The following is a 20402-nucleotide window of genomic DNA, read 5'->3' as shown; positions in this document are numbered from 1 at the left end:
AAGGACTAAGTATTAAGGTGAGTTTTTAAATATAGCACACTAAAATTTGAGCAGAAATTTCTCCAAAATTGAAAGGAAGTCCAGGGAGAGGGTGTAGTTTGATGCATGTGGAGGGGTCCCCTCTATAGAGCTTTACCAGGACATGCTCTAGGTGGCAGCCCACACAAAATATATCATTGAGTGACACTGGATGGAGAGGGTCTCTGAAAACAGTATCTCCAAGATAATTTTGCTTTCTTATAGAATGAAGACAAAGTCAGAGATGGTGTGTCTGAGAAACTTCAAAAGGTGTAGACCTCCTGATTGAAGCATAATTGATTTGATTCATTTTTTCATAATAGTAAGTATAAATATGTACTGTGCTGAGTAGGTTAGCATTGGTTTAAAGTCTTTGTTGAGGAATCTACTCCCGTCAGATCTTTTTATCATTGCCTGGGCTGTTATTTATTAATATTCTGTTTGAAATTTCTCAGTTTGAAATATTAAATGACTATAACTCTCAAGAGCTATAGGGAATTAATAAGATCATAACTCAGGCTGGGAAAGTCCTTAGAGATATGATCCACTCTTAATTTCCATTACAAAAAATTCCACTATAGTGTTCCTGGTAGACCCAGCTTGGACAGAGAGCTGAAATTAGATGGCTCTAGCCCTACATGGTAGCATGTTTATAATCCTACCAAGAATCTAAGATCAGCCTTGGCTACATTATTAAATTTAAGCCAGTCTGGGCTACATGAGGTCCTTCCCCCTCAAACATGTCTTTCTTTATAAACCTTCTACCCATCTAGTTCTGCCGCTGCAACAAACCCACACACCCCTTCATCCACGAGGTGCATGTTGCTACTTTTTATAAGGAGACATAAATACCCATTCACCCAGGTGAGGTGCCTGCAGATCAGTCCTGCTTGGTAAACCAATGGGTTTGTTGGAGTTGCTGACAGGAAGACAGGCAACAAATCACAGAAGCCGTGACAGTAGCAAAGTGTAAGCTTGCCATGCTATAAGAGTCCTCTCTCCTCTAGCTCCTAATTCTCCACTCACCCCATTCCAACTCCCATCTCCTCCTATGCCTTGAACTATTGCACCCAAAAACTGTGTACTCTAGGGAGGCATAAGATTAGGAGTGGGAGATAGAATCTTAGCTGAGGGTCCAGAGACACACCTTATGCTTTCTGGAGGGAATGTTAACAGCTCCATTACCATTATAGATCTAGGCACCTCTGAACCATGTGTCTTATTTCATTACCACAACCACACAGTCCGGCTATTCTGTTGGTCACCACAGCAGTGTCTAATCCATGGGTAGCCAATATCAGGTTCCAGAGTGCACAGAAATGTTCCCTTCTGTCCCTGCTGCCTGTCACCCCCTCCTCGTGGTCCTCCACAGGGGATGGCTTGAGGTCACCATTCCTGATCTTTTTTTTTTTTTTTTTTTTTTTTTTTTTTTTTTTTTTTGTCCTGTTTCATCTTGAACTGAGTCTTAGATTCCAAATAGGATCTAACTGAATAGGAACAAAACTGCTGGCCCCCAAATTATCTAGGATCACAGCTAAAACATGGCCAAAGGCTAGATCATTATTAAAGCATAATGGTTTACATGATTAACTCAGTGTGCACACTAGGCTAAAATCCATAAAGGCATTTTTACATGTTATCTCACCCAGTAATGTTTTCTATGATTCCTTTCTGTCGAGTTGACGGTATTTTATAGTCAAATAACTAATAAAACATTCTGTTAGTGTGGTATAGTTCTCCTGGGACCAGGAAGGAGAGCAAGGTTAGCTGCAGTGAGAGGAAGACAGAATGAGAAGCGTTAGGGACCAGATCTGCTAAGCTAGAGGAAAACATGGATGTCCTGTCGAATTTTATAGATAAGCGAAGGATGTTGAATATATATGATACTGTTCCCAGAACGAGGTCCATTCTGGGAGGTAAAACAAAGGTTCGAGGATTGTCTCAAGACATGGAAAAGCTGGCAAGAATATGTGGTCAGATGGGCAGGCCAAGGTTGTCAACACGGGAGGGAACTGAGCCTCTGTAACAGGTTCCTGAAACTTAGCTTGCAGCACTCCTAGGACTCAAGGTTGGGTACTGGTTTCTCCAGGAGGTCTAAGGAAAACCAAAGAGGCTTCTCTGGAATGTTCGCAGTGAAGAGGAACCTAGAGAGCCTTTGAGACCTGCAAAGGTGATGACTTACCACTCGGGCAGGCAAAAAGAAGCTCTTGGATACAGGGTAGATGTGCCCTGCCAGTTACTGTGATTTTCTTGCTGTTGCCTGACGAAATGCCATGCAAGATCCAAACAGTCCCTTGTAAGTACCACTCTGCCATCTTACAAGGGGTCTGGATCTTACCAGTTAGTGTTTCTAAACACGTGGCATAAGAAGGGCTGAACCGATGTTCTTGAGGACTCGGTGCTTTAGGGATCTGACTTTGACTCTTCTCATTACGCCCTAGCTCACTGCAATCACACAACCTTGCCCGTCGACCTAGTCCCAAAAGGTTATGTGGGATAAACAGGAAATTTCCCTTAGACCCCAGAGTGTCGTGAGCACACTAGAAGGGTTCTCAGAAAACATTATTGATGGGATCACTTATTTTAAAAGGTCTGAGTTCTTCTCAATGTGAAAAAATAAAATACCCCTGGTTATCGAAGGTAAGAACAGTCAGCAAAGGGCAGGCCATCACCTTGTACCCCTTCACCTCTGTGCTGTCCCGTTAAACACGAAACCCCCTCATCCTCTTCAGGATGTCTCTTCGCCACTCCTTTTGAAACCATTGCTGTTGTTTCTCCTCTTTTACCTGCCCTGGGGTTTTCACAGTCACGTATGTAAGTTACATAGTGAAGGCCGGGAGAGAAAGGGGAAATCCATTCAGCAGCCATTGGCTGTATGAGGAATGTGTGGAGTCCTCCAAGCCTGAGGGGTTACTTTTATGAAGCAGTACTTAGGCCCTTTGCAGGGGTGGAAACAACCCTTAGATGGTAACACTCCAGACAACAGGTTCTATCTGGAAAGGAGCGTCTTCAGGGTTTTAGAGGGTAGACACACAGTGTAAGCACAGTCTTGGAGAGAAGATACAACAGGTTAACAGAAGAGCTGCCTCAGATCTGCCCTAACGCCCTTTATAGATATGCTACCAAATGTCCCCAAACTAAGGGACTTTAGACTGTGGTTTAGGTTAAAGATAAAACCAGAAACCTCACATGCCCCCTGATCAGTCTGCGGATTTTCCCCATCTGCTGAGATCTCGCTGAGTAGGTAGGATACCTGTGTACAGGCATTTGCATTAAATGCATGCACTCTTTCCCCTGTGGTGGCGCATACCGAGTAATCCCAGCAACTGGAAGGCGGAGACAGGAAGACAGGGAACTTATAGAGTCTGAAGCCAGGCTGAGCTACAGGAGCCGCTACCTCAAAATCCAAACACACACAAATACAACAGCATGTTGAATGGTTTCAGCACCGTCTCTTCTCTCTCCTCCAGTTTCTCCTCTCTACGCGGGAGTCATGATCACACTAACAGAGTTGAAATGCTTAGCGGACGCTCAGTCATCCTACCACATACTGAAGCCGTGGTGGGACGTCTTCTGGTATTACATCACCCTTATCATGCTGCTGGTGGCTGTGCTGGCCGGAGCCCTGCAGCTCACCCAGAGCAGGGTCCTGTGCTGTCTTCCCTGCAAGGTGGAATATGACAACCACTGCGCTGTGCCTTGGGACCTCCTGAAAGCCAGCGAGAACGCATCTTCTAACTCGGGCCTGCCGTTCCCGCTGCCGCTCCGGATCCAGAACGACCTCCACCGACAGCAGTACTCCTACATCGACGCTGTCTGCTACGAGAAACAGCTCCATTGGTTCGCCAAGTTTTTCCCCTATCTGGTGCTTCTGCACACTCTCATCTTTGCAGCCTGCAGCAACTTCTGGCTTCACTACCCCAGTACCAGCTCCAGGCTGGAGCACTTTGTGTCCATCCTCCACAAGTGCTTCGATTCTCCGTGGACTACGCGCGCCCTGTCTGAGACAGTGGCCGAGCAGTCGGTGAGGCCCCTGAAACTCTCCAAGTCCAAAACCTTGCTCTCCACCTCAGGGGGCTCTGCCGACATTGATGCCAGCAAGCAGTCATTGTCCTATCCACAGCCAGGCTTGGAGTCACCTGGCATAGAAAGCCCAACTTCTAGTGTCCTGGACAAGAAGGAGGGCGAACAAGCCAAAGCCATCTTTGAAAAAGTGAAGCGGTTTCGCCTGCATGTGGAGCAGAGGGACATCATCTACCGAGTTTACCTGAAGCAGATAATCGTCAAAGTCATTCTGTTTGTCCTCATTATAACTTATGTCCCGTACTTTCTCAGCTACATAACCCTCGAAATCGACTGTTCGATCGACGTGCAGGCATTTACTGGCTATAAGCGCTACCAGTGTGTCTACTCCTTGGCGGAAATCTTTAAGGTCCTGGCTTCATTTTATGTCATCCTGGTGATGCTTTATGGCCTCACGTCATCCTACAGCTTGTGGTGGATGCTGAGGAGTTCCCTGAAGCAGTACTCCTTCGAGGCTCTCAGAGAGAAAAGCAACTACAGCGATATCCCCGACGTCAAGAATGACTTTGCCTTCATCCTCCACCTGGCCGATCAGTACGACCCTCTGTACTCCAAGCGCTTCTCCATCTTCCTGTCAGAGGTCAGCGAGAACAAACTGAAACAGATCAACCTCAACAACGAGTGGACCGTGGAGAGACTGAAAAGCAAGCTTGTGAAAAACTCCCAGGACAAGATGGAGCTGCACCTGTTCATGCTCAACGGTCTCCCCGATAACGTCTTTGAGTTAACAGAGATGGAAGTGCTGAGCCTGGAGCTCATCCCCGAGGTCAAGCTGCCAGCCGCCGTCTCTCAGCTCGTCAACCTCAGGGAGCTCCATGTGTACCATTCGTCCCTGGTGGTCGACCATCCTGCCCTGGCCTTTCTAGAGGAGAACTTAAAAATCCTCCGCCTGAAATTTACTGAGATGGGGAAGATCCCACGCTGGGTGTTCCACCTGAAGAACCTCAAGGAACTGTACCTGTCGGGCTGTGTTCTCCCAGAGCAGCTGAGCACCATGCACCTGGAGGGCTTCCAGGACCTGAAGAACCTGAGGACACTCTACCTGAAGAGCAGCCTGTCCCGGATCCCTCAGGTGGTGACAGACCTGCTGCCCTCCCTGCAGAAGCTGTCCCTTGATAATGAAGGAAGCAAACTGGTTGTGCTGAACAACTTGAAGAAGATGGTCAATCTGAAAAGCCTGGAGCTCCTCAGCTGCGACCTGGAACGCATCCCCCACTCCATCTTCAGCCTGAACAACCTGCATGAGTTGGACCTGAAGGAAAACAACCTCAAGACGGTGGAGGAGATCATCAGCTTCCAGCACCTCCCGAGCCTCTCCTGCCTGAAGCTCTGGCACAATAACATCGCTTATATTCCCGCGCAGATCGGAGCGCTGTCTAACCTGGAGCAGCTCTTCCTGGGTCACAACAACATCGAGAGTCTGCCCTTGCAGCTTTTTCTATGCACCAAACTACACTACTTGGATCTAAGCTATAACCATCTGACCTTCATCCCTGAGGAAATCCAGTACCTAACCAATCTGCAGTACTTTGCTGTGACCAACAATAATGTGAGTAAATCCGTTCTTCCTTTGGTCAGCCAATAGGAGGCAGTGTTGAGCTTGAGGTGTGTAACACAGGGAAAATGGTGGGTGGGCACCCGTGCTAAGCAACTTCCCAGCTGAGCCTTGTCCTCTGTGATCACTACTAAAGGCCTGAGCCTCAGATTCTCCTCTCACAGGTATTTGTGAACAGCGGCTCAACAAATGTTCTGTTTATTCTTTCCCCCCATTTCCTGCACAAATATCACTGCTAAAGTATTTAAACTCGTTTATTACTAGCAGAAGAGCTGACTTTTGTTCAGGAAGATCTTGAGTATTTAGAAAGCTTTTGGTAAGTAGAAAATTACCAAATTTGAGAAAATTTGGTAAATTAGAAAACTTTGGGTATATTTTTTATTTCACCAAAAATAACCCTTTAAACTGGTGGTACTATGAATTATCCATGGATTCTTTTTTGTTACACAGTAAGGAAAAAAAAAATTCTTGCAGTCTGCTTGTGTACCTAAAAAAGCAACTCAAAATGAAAGGCTTGGTTCCATAATTCGAGGCTAGGGTCTGCCTGGAATCCTTTTCCAGCATCCTCGTTTAAACACAAACCACCATAATTTGCAACAGTTAAGGAAGGGAGCTCCTGTTGCCCTTTTAGAACACCGAGACTCGGACGTAAAAGAAGTGTGCCCAGCCTATGATAAATGGGAAATCCCTCGGAGCTTGAGGGTTACAATTATAGTAGAAGCAATTCGGACTAGCAGTATACATGAGAGCTACCCAAAAAGCCTGCTGAAACACGCATTGCATGACAGCCCTCTGCTGATCACGTGCATACACGCCCACCCACCCACCCCCACACACATTTTTTCTTTACAAATTAAAAGAGTTGTGGGCACTAAACAGCCATTATGCTTTGCGGGGCTTGGTTAGCCAAATTAAGGCCATTTCTACCTTTGATGCCAAGTGTCTGTGCTTCTTGGCCACGTCTGAAAGTTATCAATAGCAAAGGAGGACACGTTACAGCCTAAGAAAGCCTTAGCTTTCTGATAGGCCAGAGTAGAATGCCTCGTCTCAGAAACCTGAGCGGGCCTGTCACTAAGCACCAGGGTGAACGCGACACCTGTAGATGGGTCAGGAACACTTCCCTCAGGGTGTAGAGTAAAGAATAAAGGGAGGGGTGACCATCAAGGAGGACACTTCAGGGAGCCGCTTCCCCTGTGGTTTCCCTACCACACCCCCTTGTCTGTGCACACAGTAAACTCTAATCAAAGATGGTGGGTCACAAAAGAAACGGTGTTAGGTCAGCTCAACCAGGAAGGGTGCTTTCTATCACATCTGGCAACCTGAGTGTAAGTCCCAGGACCTTCATGGGGGAGGAAGAGAAAGAAAAGTCTTACAAGTTGTCCCCTGACCAAGACACTAGCTCACATGCACCCATCCCCATAAAGACGCACAGTAGATGGATGGATGGATGGATGGATGGATAGATGGGTGATTGGTAAGTAGATAGATAAATAGGTAGATAGATAATTGGTAGATAGATAGGTAGATAGATAATAGATAAATACACAGATAAAAAGGTAGATATATAAGACACTAAAGTAGGGGGACTTGAGAAAAGGTGGTTCAGAGGGAATAAGAAGAAGTGAGAGATGAAGATCTCGGGAGAGGCTTTCATCAGTGGATAGAGTGTGTACTAGGAATCATGAAATGAGTAACTTTAAAAAAGCGTTGTATTAAAGAACTTAGTTTGGCCTCGCAGTGGGGAGTTGCAGGGAGACAGAGAATATTCTTCAGTATTTGTTTTCAAATATTTTAACAAATGTTGGTGAATCGAACAGTGAGGGTAAGCCTTCTCATCTGGCCACACTGTCCCCAGGAAACTGAATGAACATTTGACTTGAAGAAGACGCTGACTTGGGGTGGAACCTGTCCAGACTGGTTTTCAGCTACTCAGTGGGGTCGTTGTTAAGGAAAGATGCGGGTTTAACATCTCAGGTGGAGATTCAAATACCAAAGTACCATCTCATCTTGAAATTCTCACAGTTCTGTACAGGAAACTGAAATATTCGTGAACTTTATAAAGCAGGCATTCAAAATGGGTACACAAATACATATTGCAATATGAGTAAGATGCCATTTTCTAAGAGCATCACATAGTATCACAGGAAAGCGAAATCCGCACAACCAAACCCAGGGAATAGTGGAGAAGAAAAGAAAGGCAAGAATGGGACCAGAGACAAGATCAAGCACAGCTGTACAATGCTAACAGCGCCTTCATGTCTGTGCTGGGCCTGGACACCATTCTAGAAACTATTGTAGTCCTTGCCTCCCACAGAAGAGGTTCTGCATTGTCATTTCTCTGCAACAGCACAAGTCTCAAGTTCAAATGTAAATATCAGATTCTCACTTACGAAACACTGTTTTCTACATTCGGGGGACCTGGGGACACAAAAACAGGATAGTATCTGTTTTTCGAGTAGCAAGTGATCGTCTTTCCACCAAGCCTGAGCAGAGAGTCCTCCAGGGGACACGTTTTCAGGACAGAGCCCGTGGAACCCCTGCACAGGAGAGTAAGAGGGTTTGCATGAAAAACAGCCACTGTGTCCTTTTGAGCCAATTTTTATCCCAGGATTTCTTAGTGCCTTTAACACATGAATACTCACCTTGCTCCTCCAAAGGGCATACTTGATTTACCACACATATTTGAGCAAGATTCCTTTTCCTTAGGAACTTATGGGAAGACCAAGTGTTCCAGAGAACATACCTCAATAACTAATTTAAAAAACATACAGAGATTATGTATGATGTCATTGTGAAAGGGGCATGTTCAAAGATTTATGTATAGTTTTATGGAATTTCCTTTGACAATAGGGTCTCAAGTACTCCAGATTTACACCATCAAGGATGACCTTGAACGCTTGACCTTCCTGCCTCTGTGCAATGCTAGAATTACAGGCAGGAAGGCGCCACCACACAACAGTCCACACACCTGGAGCGCCAACCCAGAGCTTCCTTTGTACATGCTAGACAAGCACTCCAACACCAGAGGGACATCCCAGATTGTGAATCATGTTTATAAAACGTACTGTTCCAAGCCAAATGTGTTTGGTGCTACAAACTTCAAGGTAAACTATTTTTTAGATGTAAATAGTTTAGCTCCAGATAGAAATAATTATTTGGAGGAGAGGTTTGACAGAGCTCTGTCCTAACTTAGGAACTTCGGATTAGAATAGGTGAGTTAAGACTGTGCACTTTATCTGGGCACTAACCTTGACTGAGTTCCTTAGATGACGCCTCAGTGACCCTGGTGCAGAGTCCGAGGGCCAGGTAGACTCTGCCATTGTCCCAGCTCCAGGGACTGTGCACCTCCTTGTGCCAGAGTGGTGCAGGCAGTCATTCAGGCTGAGTACACATTTGAGAGCCATGGGGGGGGGGGGTTAGAGGAAGAAGGGGACTTTGAGATTCCTGGATGAGGTGCTGTTGTGCCCCCTTTACCACCTGGGACATGCGCATATTTGGTGTGAAGTACTTCTCCAGACTGGAGGTGATTCTGCTCCCTCAACAAACACTGGCTGAAGATAATTTGGGGTTGTTAAGACCAGGGAGAAGAGTGTTATTGGCATCTAGAGACAAGGAAAGCCACTGAACATTACAATGTACAGGCTCACAGCCAGAACTGTCCCGCCCAAAATGTCCACAGCTCAGAGGCTGCTTTCATGCAGGCTGCCTCAAACAAGAAGCCGAGAGGCCTGCGTGGTGCTCAGCACTTTATCCCCCACGCCTGGGCAGCTGGCACCCATGGAAGCCATTCAGCACATGTTTGCTGAGTGCCAGGGAACCAAGCCTTCCCTTTTGTTAGCATGTCTCCTCTGCCCCAGCTGAGCAAGTCTAAGCAGGACCCAGCTCTGAGCTACAAGGAGCTCTCTGGCAGGAGTAGCTTTCAAAGCAGCCGCTTTGTGCCTTCCTACTCCGCCTGCCTCCTTCAATACTGAATCCACACCGGTAACCGTTACATCTGTGCCTGAGAAGAAATGCAGTCAGCCTACAGATTTCCCCCTGCCTGTGTCTTATCTCAGTGTTTATGGATGTCAGGCATAGCAGTGTGAACTTTAGATTTGTCTTCAACAGTAAGCAGGGCTGAGAGGAGAGGGAACATGTAGAAGAGGGGCGTTTTGAAAGGAATGAGCATTTTTCATGCAATTTTGGGGATTTTGAATTTACATGAATAGCATCCTTTTGAGGCCACCTCTGTTCCTCAGAGCTGGCTCAGTGGGTTTGCATTAGGCCCTCAGAGGATCAGTCAGTGCCTTTCATCCATACACAACAACACAGCTCCCTGAGCCAAAGGGCTAACAGTCCCACATTCTCACAAACCAATGTAGATGAGCTCCGTGGTCTCCTTTTCCATCCCAGGGCTCCAATGGGGCAGCGAGGCGTATGGGATAGAATGTGCTCGGCATCTTCCTTAGAAGCCTCTGCATGGCAAATCCATCCCACTGCATACGTAGATGTCCTGTTCATCATGTAGGGGGAGCATTCAGGGAGTGAGCTGCTCTCAAGTTAACCCAGTTTGCAGGTTATTTGCCACAGTTGACATTACCTCACGGTAATCCTATCATAGATGTGAGGGAACAGGAAGAAGGGCAGACGCTCAGAAGTGTGTGTCTGTGAAGGTGACATGTACACCCCCCCACTTCATCTCTGCTTCTGTTGACTACTGAAAATAAGTTTTTAAGTTTCATTCACTACGAAAAGCAGTTCAGGACATAGCCTTGCCTTGCCCACTGGGGCTCTGAGCATTGCTCATTGATAAGTTCTTTATGAGGACTCTGGAGAGTAATTCATTTCTGACCCAGGACTCAGTAATTATGATTCTCCTGGTCACTGGCTTGTTTTCTTTAATCTATAAGTGCTTTTTCTTTAAGAATCACATTAGGAGTGTTCACAACCAAATCGTTTTTCCACCCTCACTCAGTAGAGCGTGGATGTTCACGGAGGTACTCGCCATGGCTCCATTAAATTTACAAGCAATGCTATAAGGAAACAGGATGATATTGAGTACATGAGTGTACCACCAGAGCCAGCCAAAACCGGTTTCACCTACTTCCTTTCTCCTCATAGATCGAGATGCTCCCAGATGGGCTGTTCCAGTGCAAGAAGCTTCAGTGTCTACTCTTGGGAAGAAACAGCCTAACAGATTTGTCCCCTCTGGTGGGGGAGCTGTCCAACCTCACCCACCTGGAACTCACTGGTAACTACCTGGAGACACTGCCTGTTGAGCTGGAAGGGTGTCAGTCCCTGAAACGGAGCTGTCTGATTGTCGAGGACAGTTTGCTCAATTCTCTCCCGCTCCCTGTGACAGAGCGATTGCAGACTTGCTTAGATAAATGCTAACCTAGAGATCAGACTCTCAGCAAAAGCAGCTCTAAAGCAAGGCTCCAGAAAAGGAGAACGGCCTTCCCTAAGTTATAGAGATGAGAGATGGCCGGTGATTATGACACACTGTAACCAAAAAAGATCTTACCAAATAACCCAGTGTCTGAATCAAGTAATAAAAAGATATCAACACTGGAGTTTTGTGAATGACCGATGTTTAAATTATTGAGATGTAAAAAGTAAACACTGAAGGTGGATTGAGAGGCGTGCCGTTACGGAAACCTTACCTTTCAAGTTTTATCTTCAGGACTCTGTTGCTCGCCCTTCTCTCTCAACCCATTACATATCTGCATACATGTTTTCATATGACCTGGTAATCTGATATTTAACTCCATGAAGACTCGTCAGTATAAATCTCCTTGATGTATGCCCACTACCGGCTTTGACTTACATTGTCTCATTTTTTTTAAGCAGCGTGTATCACGCTGAGCAGACTTCCATCTTGGCTGACTTCTCTGCTTCTTTCTCATTTTGCTAGAATCTTCATCTGGGTTTCTCTGATAGTCCTGAGATAGTGCTTACATTTGGCATTTGCCTAGAACATGAGCCAGGGTTTCTAGGACGTGTGATCTGAGCATCCTAAAAATTAATGCATTCTCAAAATATCTTCTTGTCTGTCATCAACACCTTTTTAAAATATGTTAAGAATTTTTATATGAACTATAAAATATTTTCTACTGTATGATCTCAGATGCTACATCTGTAAGAACACTTTTTTGTAAGCGGTAAACATGTGCATCTCTGTAAAAATTTAATGATTCTTGGTTTGGGCTGATTATGACTCTCATGTTTGTATGCATTCTGCTCCAAAAATTTTTGTACTCTTGCGACTAATTACTGCAACCAATTTGGATGACAAAAGCCTTGTGTTTTGCTCCCTAACATCTTTGAGGGTTTCCTCATGAGAGGATGGGAGGGCCAATGAATCACCTACCTCTCCTTGCTGCTGTCCAAGTGTACAGGTACAACCAACCCCTCAGTTACTTAAAAACTGCATTAAAGGGGAGAGGGCAAGATCTAGATTGGAAATTGATTGGAAAATACTTTGCAGAAATTTAGTAAGCATTAAATCCAATGTATGGTTTTCCCCCATCTGCATGATCTCTCGATATGATTATGATGGAAGCTGTCTATTCAAAACCTAACTGAGCCCGTTAACCTGACATTCATCTCATAGGCTGCCTTGTGACCCCTGGGATATGTCATGTTCCTCTTGACAGAGAGCTTTGTGTTTGGCCCTTTCTCATGCATATTGCTGAATAAATAAAATGGACTGGCTCACTCACACTAGTTAAGTGGACATTGTAGTGTGTTTTTCTCTCATAGGTCTAGGCATTATGAACTCACTTTTTTTTTTGGACATAGCTGTCAAATAATCCATTAACTGCATCTACAAAAAACTGGAAAACAGTTCTAGCGAATCTCCTAAACACAGAGCCATGGCATGTCATTTTCTCCTGATTGTTCTAAGAAAGATGAAAATGTCTCTCCTCTTAGCTGCCATATATGCCTGATGTTTAGAGAAGAGAGTTAAATGGAGGAACCTGAGTAGAGTTAGTTACAAAGATTATACCGAAGGCCCTAAGCTGCCTAACACACTATGGATGGTAAGGAATAGACTAAAAAAGACGTCTTAGCAAAGCTTGCCTTTGTCAGAATGTACAAGTTCTCAGGGACCCAGGCATAACTGGCTCTCACTGGGGCCTCATGGGCAGGCCCTGGATTAGCCAGGCTTTTCTTATTTTTGCTGTTTCAATAATGTGAGTTGGTGGTTGACATTTTCCAGTAAAATCATCATGTGGACTAATTCCAGTGTTGATTGGAATTGTCTGTAAGGGAGGTTTTAATACTGTCACTATACTTCCTATAAAATAATGATGATGATGATGATGATGATGATGATGATGATGATAATAATAATAATAATAATAATAATAATAATAATAATAAAAACTCTGCCCTAACCAGTTCAGACTTTCTAAGCCTCCCCTGATAAAGGAGAAATTTCCCGTGCCTTGTTTTCCAGTGCATGCATCATTGGCTAACTAGTCTACCTCCTCAAAGCAATTCCCTGGAAGGATCAATCATGAGGTGTGAGCCGATTTCAACACACAAGGCTGTTGTTACTGGTGGAAACCATATTGCTCTTGATATAACATTTTAAAGTGTCTTTTATATTTAACACTGATGCATCATTGTTGAGGTAGCTTTTAAATCTAACACTAAGACAGTGAACAATACACTTATCACCTGATAGATGGGGATGTGTGTTAGCTCTGGCTTTGCTAACCTAAGTGTTGGTAGTCACCTAACTGAAGAAAATAAAATCTTCCATCATGACATTAAAGTTTCATGATAATATATTTTCCAAAAACTAAGTGTAAAGGATCAAAACCAAAATTTTGGCCTATACTAAAATAATTTGTATGCACACACAAATACAGAGAGAGATGTACATGCCTCATTTTTGCAAATTTAGGTTTTCAATATATTTTTTCTGAAAATTGCAAGAGGTTATAGATTAGCCTGAGGATAGCAACTTTTTCATTTAATTACTTTTAATCATAAAGTATTTAATTTCCATAAAATCAACTCTAGTTTGAGAAGGTACCATGTGTCCTCACAAAGGTGAAGTTTTCCCCTCATCTGCATGAGGGTGGATTTCTGCAGCATATTGATAACTGAATTTTTATTTTAACCTTCTGTATATTAGCATATTTCTCTGTTACTAATAAACAGGTTGGATCAGGATACATGAAATCATGTTCTCAGTGATGATGGCAAGCTCTAATTGGTGTACTGCAGTGTGCTAAAGTGGTTTATGCACATAACATTCTTTGATCATGAAATGTTCTATTTATGCTTCCTAATTCTGGTATCATGTTTAAAACAGTGCATAATATGATGGGCTCATTAGAATAGCCAATACTTACTCTGTGGACTTGATACTCATACAGTTTCAGTAAGCCCTTCCACCTTTGTAGTCACGTAGCCCTGGTCCATCTGCACTGTGTCCTTGCACCCACCTCATTGAATCTGATGGACACTGTACAGTAGCAGTCTGTTTGTGGTATAGCATTGTTGGTGGTGCCTGAGCTTAATCATCCCTGTTTATAAGAATCCAGCTTCTGGTCTCTGTTCTCATTAACTGCATATTGCATTAGAATACAAAAAATAAAAGAGACTAGTTAGAGGAAGGAAGACTTATTTTGCATCCTGAAGGAAATATATATTTAGACAGTGTAAACAAGCAACTGCCGCAGAATGTCCTGTGTGTAACCGTGTCTCCTGTGTACCTGTGTACTGTGCTAAATCGGGGGAGGCTGCAGAACAGTTCCCGTCCTGTCTCCTGTCCATGGCTTCTATATCCAGTGACAAGTGTCTGCCATGTACCTTTTGCAATGTACTTCATAAACTGCGTTCTCCAAACCTTTTTTTTTTCTGTTTTGAAATATGAGCAATTTCATCAACACTGATGTATTAGCAGATTATATGAGTCAGAGTACTGAGTTGAGATGGCTTCTAGTTGAACTAAATTTCATATTTAACTTTTGAATCTATCACAAAACACATCATAGCTGAGAAAATTAGTGAATGCCTTCTGCATGTTCGTTATCTCTTAACAGACATGGTGCAAATTTTCTAAAATATAACTGTGTGTAGGGTTGGAATGGGTGTCCCTGCACTCGTGTCCTTTATGTGCTGGTCTTTATATGAACACTGTACAGTAAGACTTAACACTCTTAAGTTTCATTCTGAGTAAAAGGATGGCCAGTCTTGGGTGGAGATACTTGGCTTTGTTAGGTCACAGTGGAGGCTGGCATTTGCTCCTTTATCTTTTACCATATACTCAACTGTGTATCTGGGATGAATCACTAGAAGATGTACAATTATGTTCATTGTTTTTTGGCCCCTGGATCCAAATCCCTACATTCGGTCAGTTTGGGTAAATTTTGCTGTTTTTAAAGTATCTTTTGTGTAAAAAGATTACATTTTTATAATAAATGGGCAAATAAGACAAATCGCTAGAAACCGACTGCCTTGTTTTTGCCTTGTCCTTTCTGTTCAGCTTGCATCGCCAGCTGCCATCTCTTGCTTCTCTCACAGCTATCCCGCCATTTAATAACGTGATGTATTTTCATGCCTGCATGTAAATCTCAATCATCGGGTTTTCTGAATATGCAGTAATGGCTGCACAGTAGCACGCATTGGACTGAGGGCGGCCTGCACTGGCATATGCAGGAATCTGGAGAAGGAGCAGTCTGTGCCAAATCTCTGATGACTAGTCAACTCCCACTGCTTCCACATATCCTCTGGGAGGCTCGGGTTTAGATGCTCAAAAGCCAGCTCTGCCCCCCTCTCTTCTTGGCACCTGTCCCTTTGTGTCCTGTTAATAGCAGCTCTGAGGAGTGTACCCAATAAATGAGATCTAAGGAACTCCAAAACAGACACTTCTCAAAAGGCTTAGCGACGTGAGAGGAAATGGAATTACCATACAAAATACAAACGTGAGAACTTGATGTTTGGAATCAAAAACTTTCCTAACTAACCAGGTAAAGCACTTACCACAAATGCATGAGGACACAAGTGTGGGTTCCCAACATCCAAGTAAAGCTGGACGTAGTGGTCTATATCTATAATCTCATGCTAAATGAGAGGTGGAGGCAGGAGAATGCCCAGAAGCTCAAAGACCACCAACACTTAAGGTCCTCTAACCTTCACACACAAGCTGTTCTGTGCACACCTGTACTCACACACATGAACACAAACACACAAACACTACCCTTCTCTCACTCTTATATAAGTGTGTTCGCACATACCAGAGCCCCAGCAGGCACTAGAACTCACTCTGGGGATATGTGAATCTCACAGTATTGTAGACTGCCTGTGGCCTCTGGGCTCCCCTAAATCTGTAGGACTGGAAAACAGTTTAGAACAGCAGTCATGGTTACCACGGGCTTTCCCAGCCTTCTGGGAAGTGCTTAGGTGAATCAGGGCCAGTAGCCCCCAAGAGCCTGCAGTTCCTGGGGTTTCTTCATGACAGTGTTTGCTTCTTTGGTCCAAGATGGCACCTCAAGAATATGGTGAGGGGCTTGACTGAGGAAGGGAGGTAGTGTGGGCTTCTCTGGGGCTAGATTTGATTCTCTGGAGCTGCAGCTTCTGTTCAGTTTTTGCTTTCTTCCCAGGAATCTGTTCCCACTTGGTGGCCCCTGGTCCTCCCAGTAGCCACAAGTCAAAAAAGGGTCAGAAGAATAGCCATTTTCACTGTGAAGTCTTTGAAGATTTAGTCTCTGTCTACCCTGTGTTGTCTCCTCAACCCTTGACGAAGAATTGACACATATGCGCTGAGACTAAGTATTTAATGCTTTGGTTAGACAGGCCTGTGGCAGTGCCCATCAGAGGGCTCAATGCACAGTATTTTTTACTCTTTACCTCCCTCTGCTGCTGAGAGGAGAGCATCTGCATAGTCAGTGTGGCTCCAGGTTCTTCATTGTGGGAGTGATGGGGACATGTTATTCATACTACCTGACCTAACAGAGAAAACAGACTCCCCACATTCTTTGAACCCCAAACCTCCCAGGTCACCCCCACTTCCTTACACCTTCACTGAGAAACTTCTCTTCGGCACTCTGCTTGCCCCACGTTCTAAACCCTCCTGGTAATTTCTCTTCCGGAAGTTGTCGATTGAAGTGGCCTCTCTAAGCACAAGGGAAATGCTTCCCTACGATTTGACAATATGTACAATTATCTTAGTCAAGCTTCTCAGCCATGGAGGAAAGGCCCCAAGATCACATGTGTAAAACACCTACAAGGTTATAAAACAGCCTGAAGTAGAGAGCAGCTGGTTTGGAGTCTACTCCCTCGTACCTGGTGTGGTCCTTAAACCAGTTTCCTGCTCAGATTTTGTTCCCCTTGCTCTGGTCTCAGTCTCAGCAACTCCATCTCTTGTGAGAGGCACAAAGAATGCACCATGAGGTACTTCCTGGCACAGGGACAAGACTAGGTGTGAGCCATGTGGATCATGAATTTGTTGCCCAATTTAAAGAAAAAGAAAAAAAAGACATAGTTTGGATAGCCAATATAGATTCAGTAAAGAGGGAGAAAAGCTAGCTTTCCCTGAATAAAACTCACAGGCTTTGTTGTCCACTGTCCTGTCAAGTATGACTCTGCAGTAGGAACCAAGAGGTCCCTTGGGGACTTGGGGGTCTAGGAAGAAAGAAATCTCACAGCTCTGTCTTTGTATCTTCCATTCCCAACCATCAAGTCAACCTCTTTTCCACGGGGACACCTGCCAATAGCTAAACCTCTCCTCTTCTCCTACACTTCACCTTCTTGGTCTAGCCCCCTCCTTCCCAGACTACATTCCTTCCAATAATACCTCTCCTCTTCCCCTCGACTTCCACTGTGATCAGCCTCACCCAACCGTTGTTCCAAACTTACATACCCTTACCCATGCCTGAATCCCATCTCCAATAACATTAAGAAAATACTCGTCCAAAGAGGATTAATATTTTCACGTCTCTCTTCCTGGAAAGTAGTTTCCTGCCACGTCTCAAAATCTGAAAGAATAGAGTTTATTCAGTATGCTGAATGGGATCTGAGCCCATTTCCATTTTTTAAAATCTGTTAGCCTACAGAATTGCGGTCGAAAGCTGGAGTTAACTGGCCCCATATCCCCAATTATTCTAATGACATCTAGCCCTTTTGCAGATTAGCAACCCTAGGCAACTGTCCAAATGTACTAATGTCTAGTTCGGCTTGGCCTGGCACATGGTGCCTTGTTCTTGGCCACAACAGCTTCCTTCTCAACAGGAGTTAGCAGGCGACTAATTAAAAGACAATTTTGCTCTAGAAATACCTCTCCAGCCGTTAGAGAGTAAAGTAAAAAGGCTTCCTCTCAGTGTTACTCAACTGCACCACTAGGGGGTATCAAATGCCACCTGTGTGAAAGAAGGTGCTTGCTCATCTTTCCTCCAAATGGTTTGGAGTCACACCTCTGCCTTGGTCTGGCCATAGTAGTGCACAGAGGTCTCGGACCCTTAGAAAGCCAGCAGTTGCCAATCGAGGTAGCCTTTTCACAGTGGGACCGAGCCATTCTTGGGCAGCTGCTCTGTGCAAGGGGAAAGCTCAGTGCTTCTTCCATTTCTATATCCTAGTTTCTGACTTTTGAGACAGTGAGTCACCCTCTAATCCAGCTCTACAGATATAGGACTCGCCAGAAAGAAAGCACCGTAGAGAGATTCCCAAGAGAAGGTCAGTGGTTTGAGAAAGATCACAATCCTCCTGCTGCTGGAAGAAACAGTGTTACACACACACACACACACACACACACACACACACACATGTGCTGAGTACACCAGGCAAGCATGACTTCCCAAAGCCTTGTGTCTGGAAGAGCCTAGATCATCAGCCACCTTTCCTGCCTAGCCAAGCGTTCTCCCTAACAAGCTGTACTCCTTTCCGTTACAAACCTACCTTTCCGAGAACCACTTCCTGTGCACAGGCGTCGCTGACTTAGGACCTCTTCCCATTTCACACATAAGCAACCCAGCTCTCAAAGGCATCTTCAGTGGCTACCATTACTGAGAATGTCCGGAGCATCTCCCATAAGTGTCATGAATGCCTAAAGCACTAAGTAGACAGGGATTCCATTTAACAAGTGAAAAATTCATCCAGGCAATGTGACTGCCATATAGGACTGTATGTCAGATTATACAGAAAGTCAATAACGCAGCTGGGTTTTTAGCTAAAGACCAAATCTTGCACCAAATTTCTACCTTTTATACACTCTAACACTGCCAAGGTCACATGTCTAAGAAGATCTGGGGGTTTGAGTACTGTAACGCTCTTTCTAATATTAGGGGTCTAAATGAATATTCTGGAAAAAATACTTGGGATGCAAGTGTGCGCCAGTATACACACACATTTTAAACACACTGTGATATAAATATGTCATCCAAATGACTGTTTTTAAACTGCATATGCAGAAGCATACATAGCTTTTTATTTCAGAGGCTTAACCTAAATCTTTGCATATACCTGCTCTCATTAGAAGGATGGTGAGTTCCACAGGGCAATGTAGCCTGGGGCACCTGCCTATTAAAGAGTTGTTAACACTGTGGTCTTGCTTCTAGTCGCTGAGGAAGCTCCCAGTTTGTTTATCGGAGACAAAGTTACAGATTTAGTCCCTGCAAACTGATTTATTATAGGAAAGTACTGGCAGGCATCTCAGACTTGCAAATGAATTCCTCACACAGTTCCTTTGCCATGGACTCCAGGAGCAGGAGCAGGAGCAGGAGCAGGAGCAGGAGGAGGAGGGGGAGGGGGAGGGGGAGGGGGAGGGGGGAGAGGAGGAGGAGGGGAGGAGGAGGGGGAGAGGAAAAGGAGGAAGAGGAGGGGAGGAGGAGGAGGAGGGGGAGGAGGGGGGAGGAGGAGGGGGAGGAGGAGGAGGAGGAGGGGGGAGAAGGGGGAGGAGGAGGAGGAGGGAGGAGGAGGGGGGAGGAGGAGGAGGAGGAGGGATGAGTTTCGCTGAGCATATCGAATTCATTGCGTTCCAGATTAGAAACCGTGGCCCCAGCTTTGCCTCCGGCTGACTCCACTGCTGAGCACACTCGGCCCCCTGACCTGGCTCTCTTGGCTTTCCCTGTATTCTTCAAATTACTTGAGCCATGTAGCATGTGAGGCCACCACACATCAAGTAACTCAGCTGCCTTCAAGGCTCACTCACACCAAGGGACCGCCGTCCTCTGTCACACAAACTGTTTTCTTGCTGGAAGATAAAGAAAGCGACCCTTTCCAGTCCGTTCCCTCTTCTGGTAAAGATGGATGTCGGGAGAGGATATTACGTTCTTGCAAAGCTGGAAATGATCTGAATGGATCAGGTATTGTATCAGATAATCAAAATGGGCCGACAACTGGATAGGCCTGGAGGGAAGCCCCATGTTTCTTGGGAGTGAAATGTCGGGGGCAGATCTGACTGTGCGTAACCCCTGTGACCTGGTGAGTCTGTGGGCTTGCTGTTGCCTAAGCTGCCTGCTGGGGGAGTGGGCAGCGTCTAGGGATATGCCTGAGCTTCCTTTAGCGATTGTACATCATTCATCTCTTTTCTTGGCCTTTGACACGATTCACTTTCATGACATGAACACAACTTTTCACTGAAGAAGCGTCGGAAGTGAGGGAGCAGAGAATCGCCTTGAAAGACTGCTCCGCAGGGCATCCCCATCAGGCACGCAGTAAAAGCAGGGCTGACGGGAGCGGGACTGGTGGGGCCCGGCAGGGCAGCATGATGCTGAAGAGATGGTTCTCAGGAAGTCCTTGGATTGTGCGGGTG

General features: G+C 45.1%; 1 protein-coding gene across 2 annotated transcripts; it reads left to right on the top strand.

The window, feature by feature from the left end:
* Positions 1 to 253: 253 nt before the first annotated feature.
* LRRC8B (leucine rich repeat containing 8 VRAC subunit B) lies at positions 254 to 19711 on the top strand (the record flags this gene model as incomplete). 2 transcript variants are annotated; one of them, XM_080925281.1, is made up of 4 exons in its annotated part: positions 254 to 340; positions 3489 to 5650; positions 10757 to 10886; positions 19630 to 19711. In XM_080925281.1, the coding sequence occupies exons 2-4, from the start codon at positions 3512 to 3514 to the stop codon at positions 19632 to 19634; spliced, it is 2274 nt and encodes a 757-aa protein (XP_080781407.1). In that variant the 5' UTR covers positions 254 to 340; positions 3489 to 3511. The 2 variants fall into 2 exon arrangements, with proteins under 2 accessions (XP_080781407.1, XP_080781406.1); XM_080925280.1 differs by lacking the exon at positions 19630 to 19711 and having other exon boundaries at positions 10757 to 11029.
* Between the last annotated feature and the right edge of the window lie 691 nt (positions 19712 to 20402).

This window comes from Micromys minutus (assembly GCF_963924665.1).
Source record: "Micromys minutus genome assembly, chromosome: 11".
Taxonomy (NCBI): Eukaryota; Metazoa; Chordata; class Mammalia; order Rodentia; family Muridae; genus Micromys; species Micromys minutus.
Note: the sequence above shows the minus strand (reverse complement) of the source record. Positions and strands in the feature narration are given on the sequence as shown.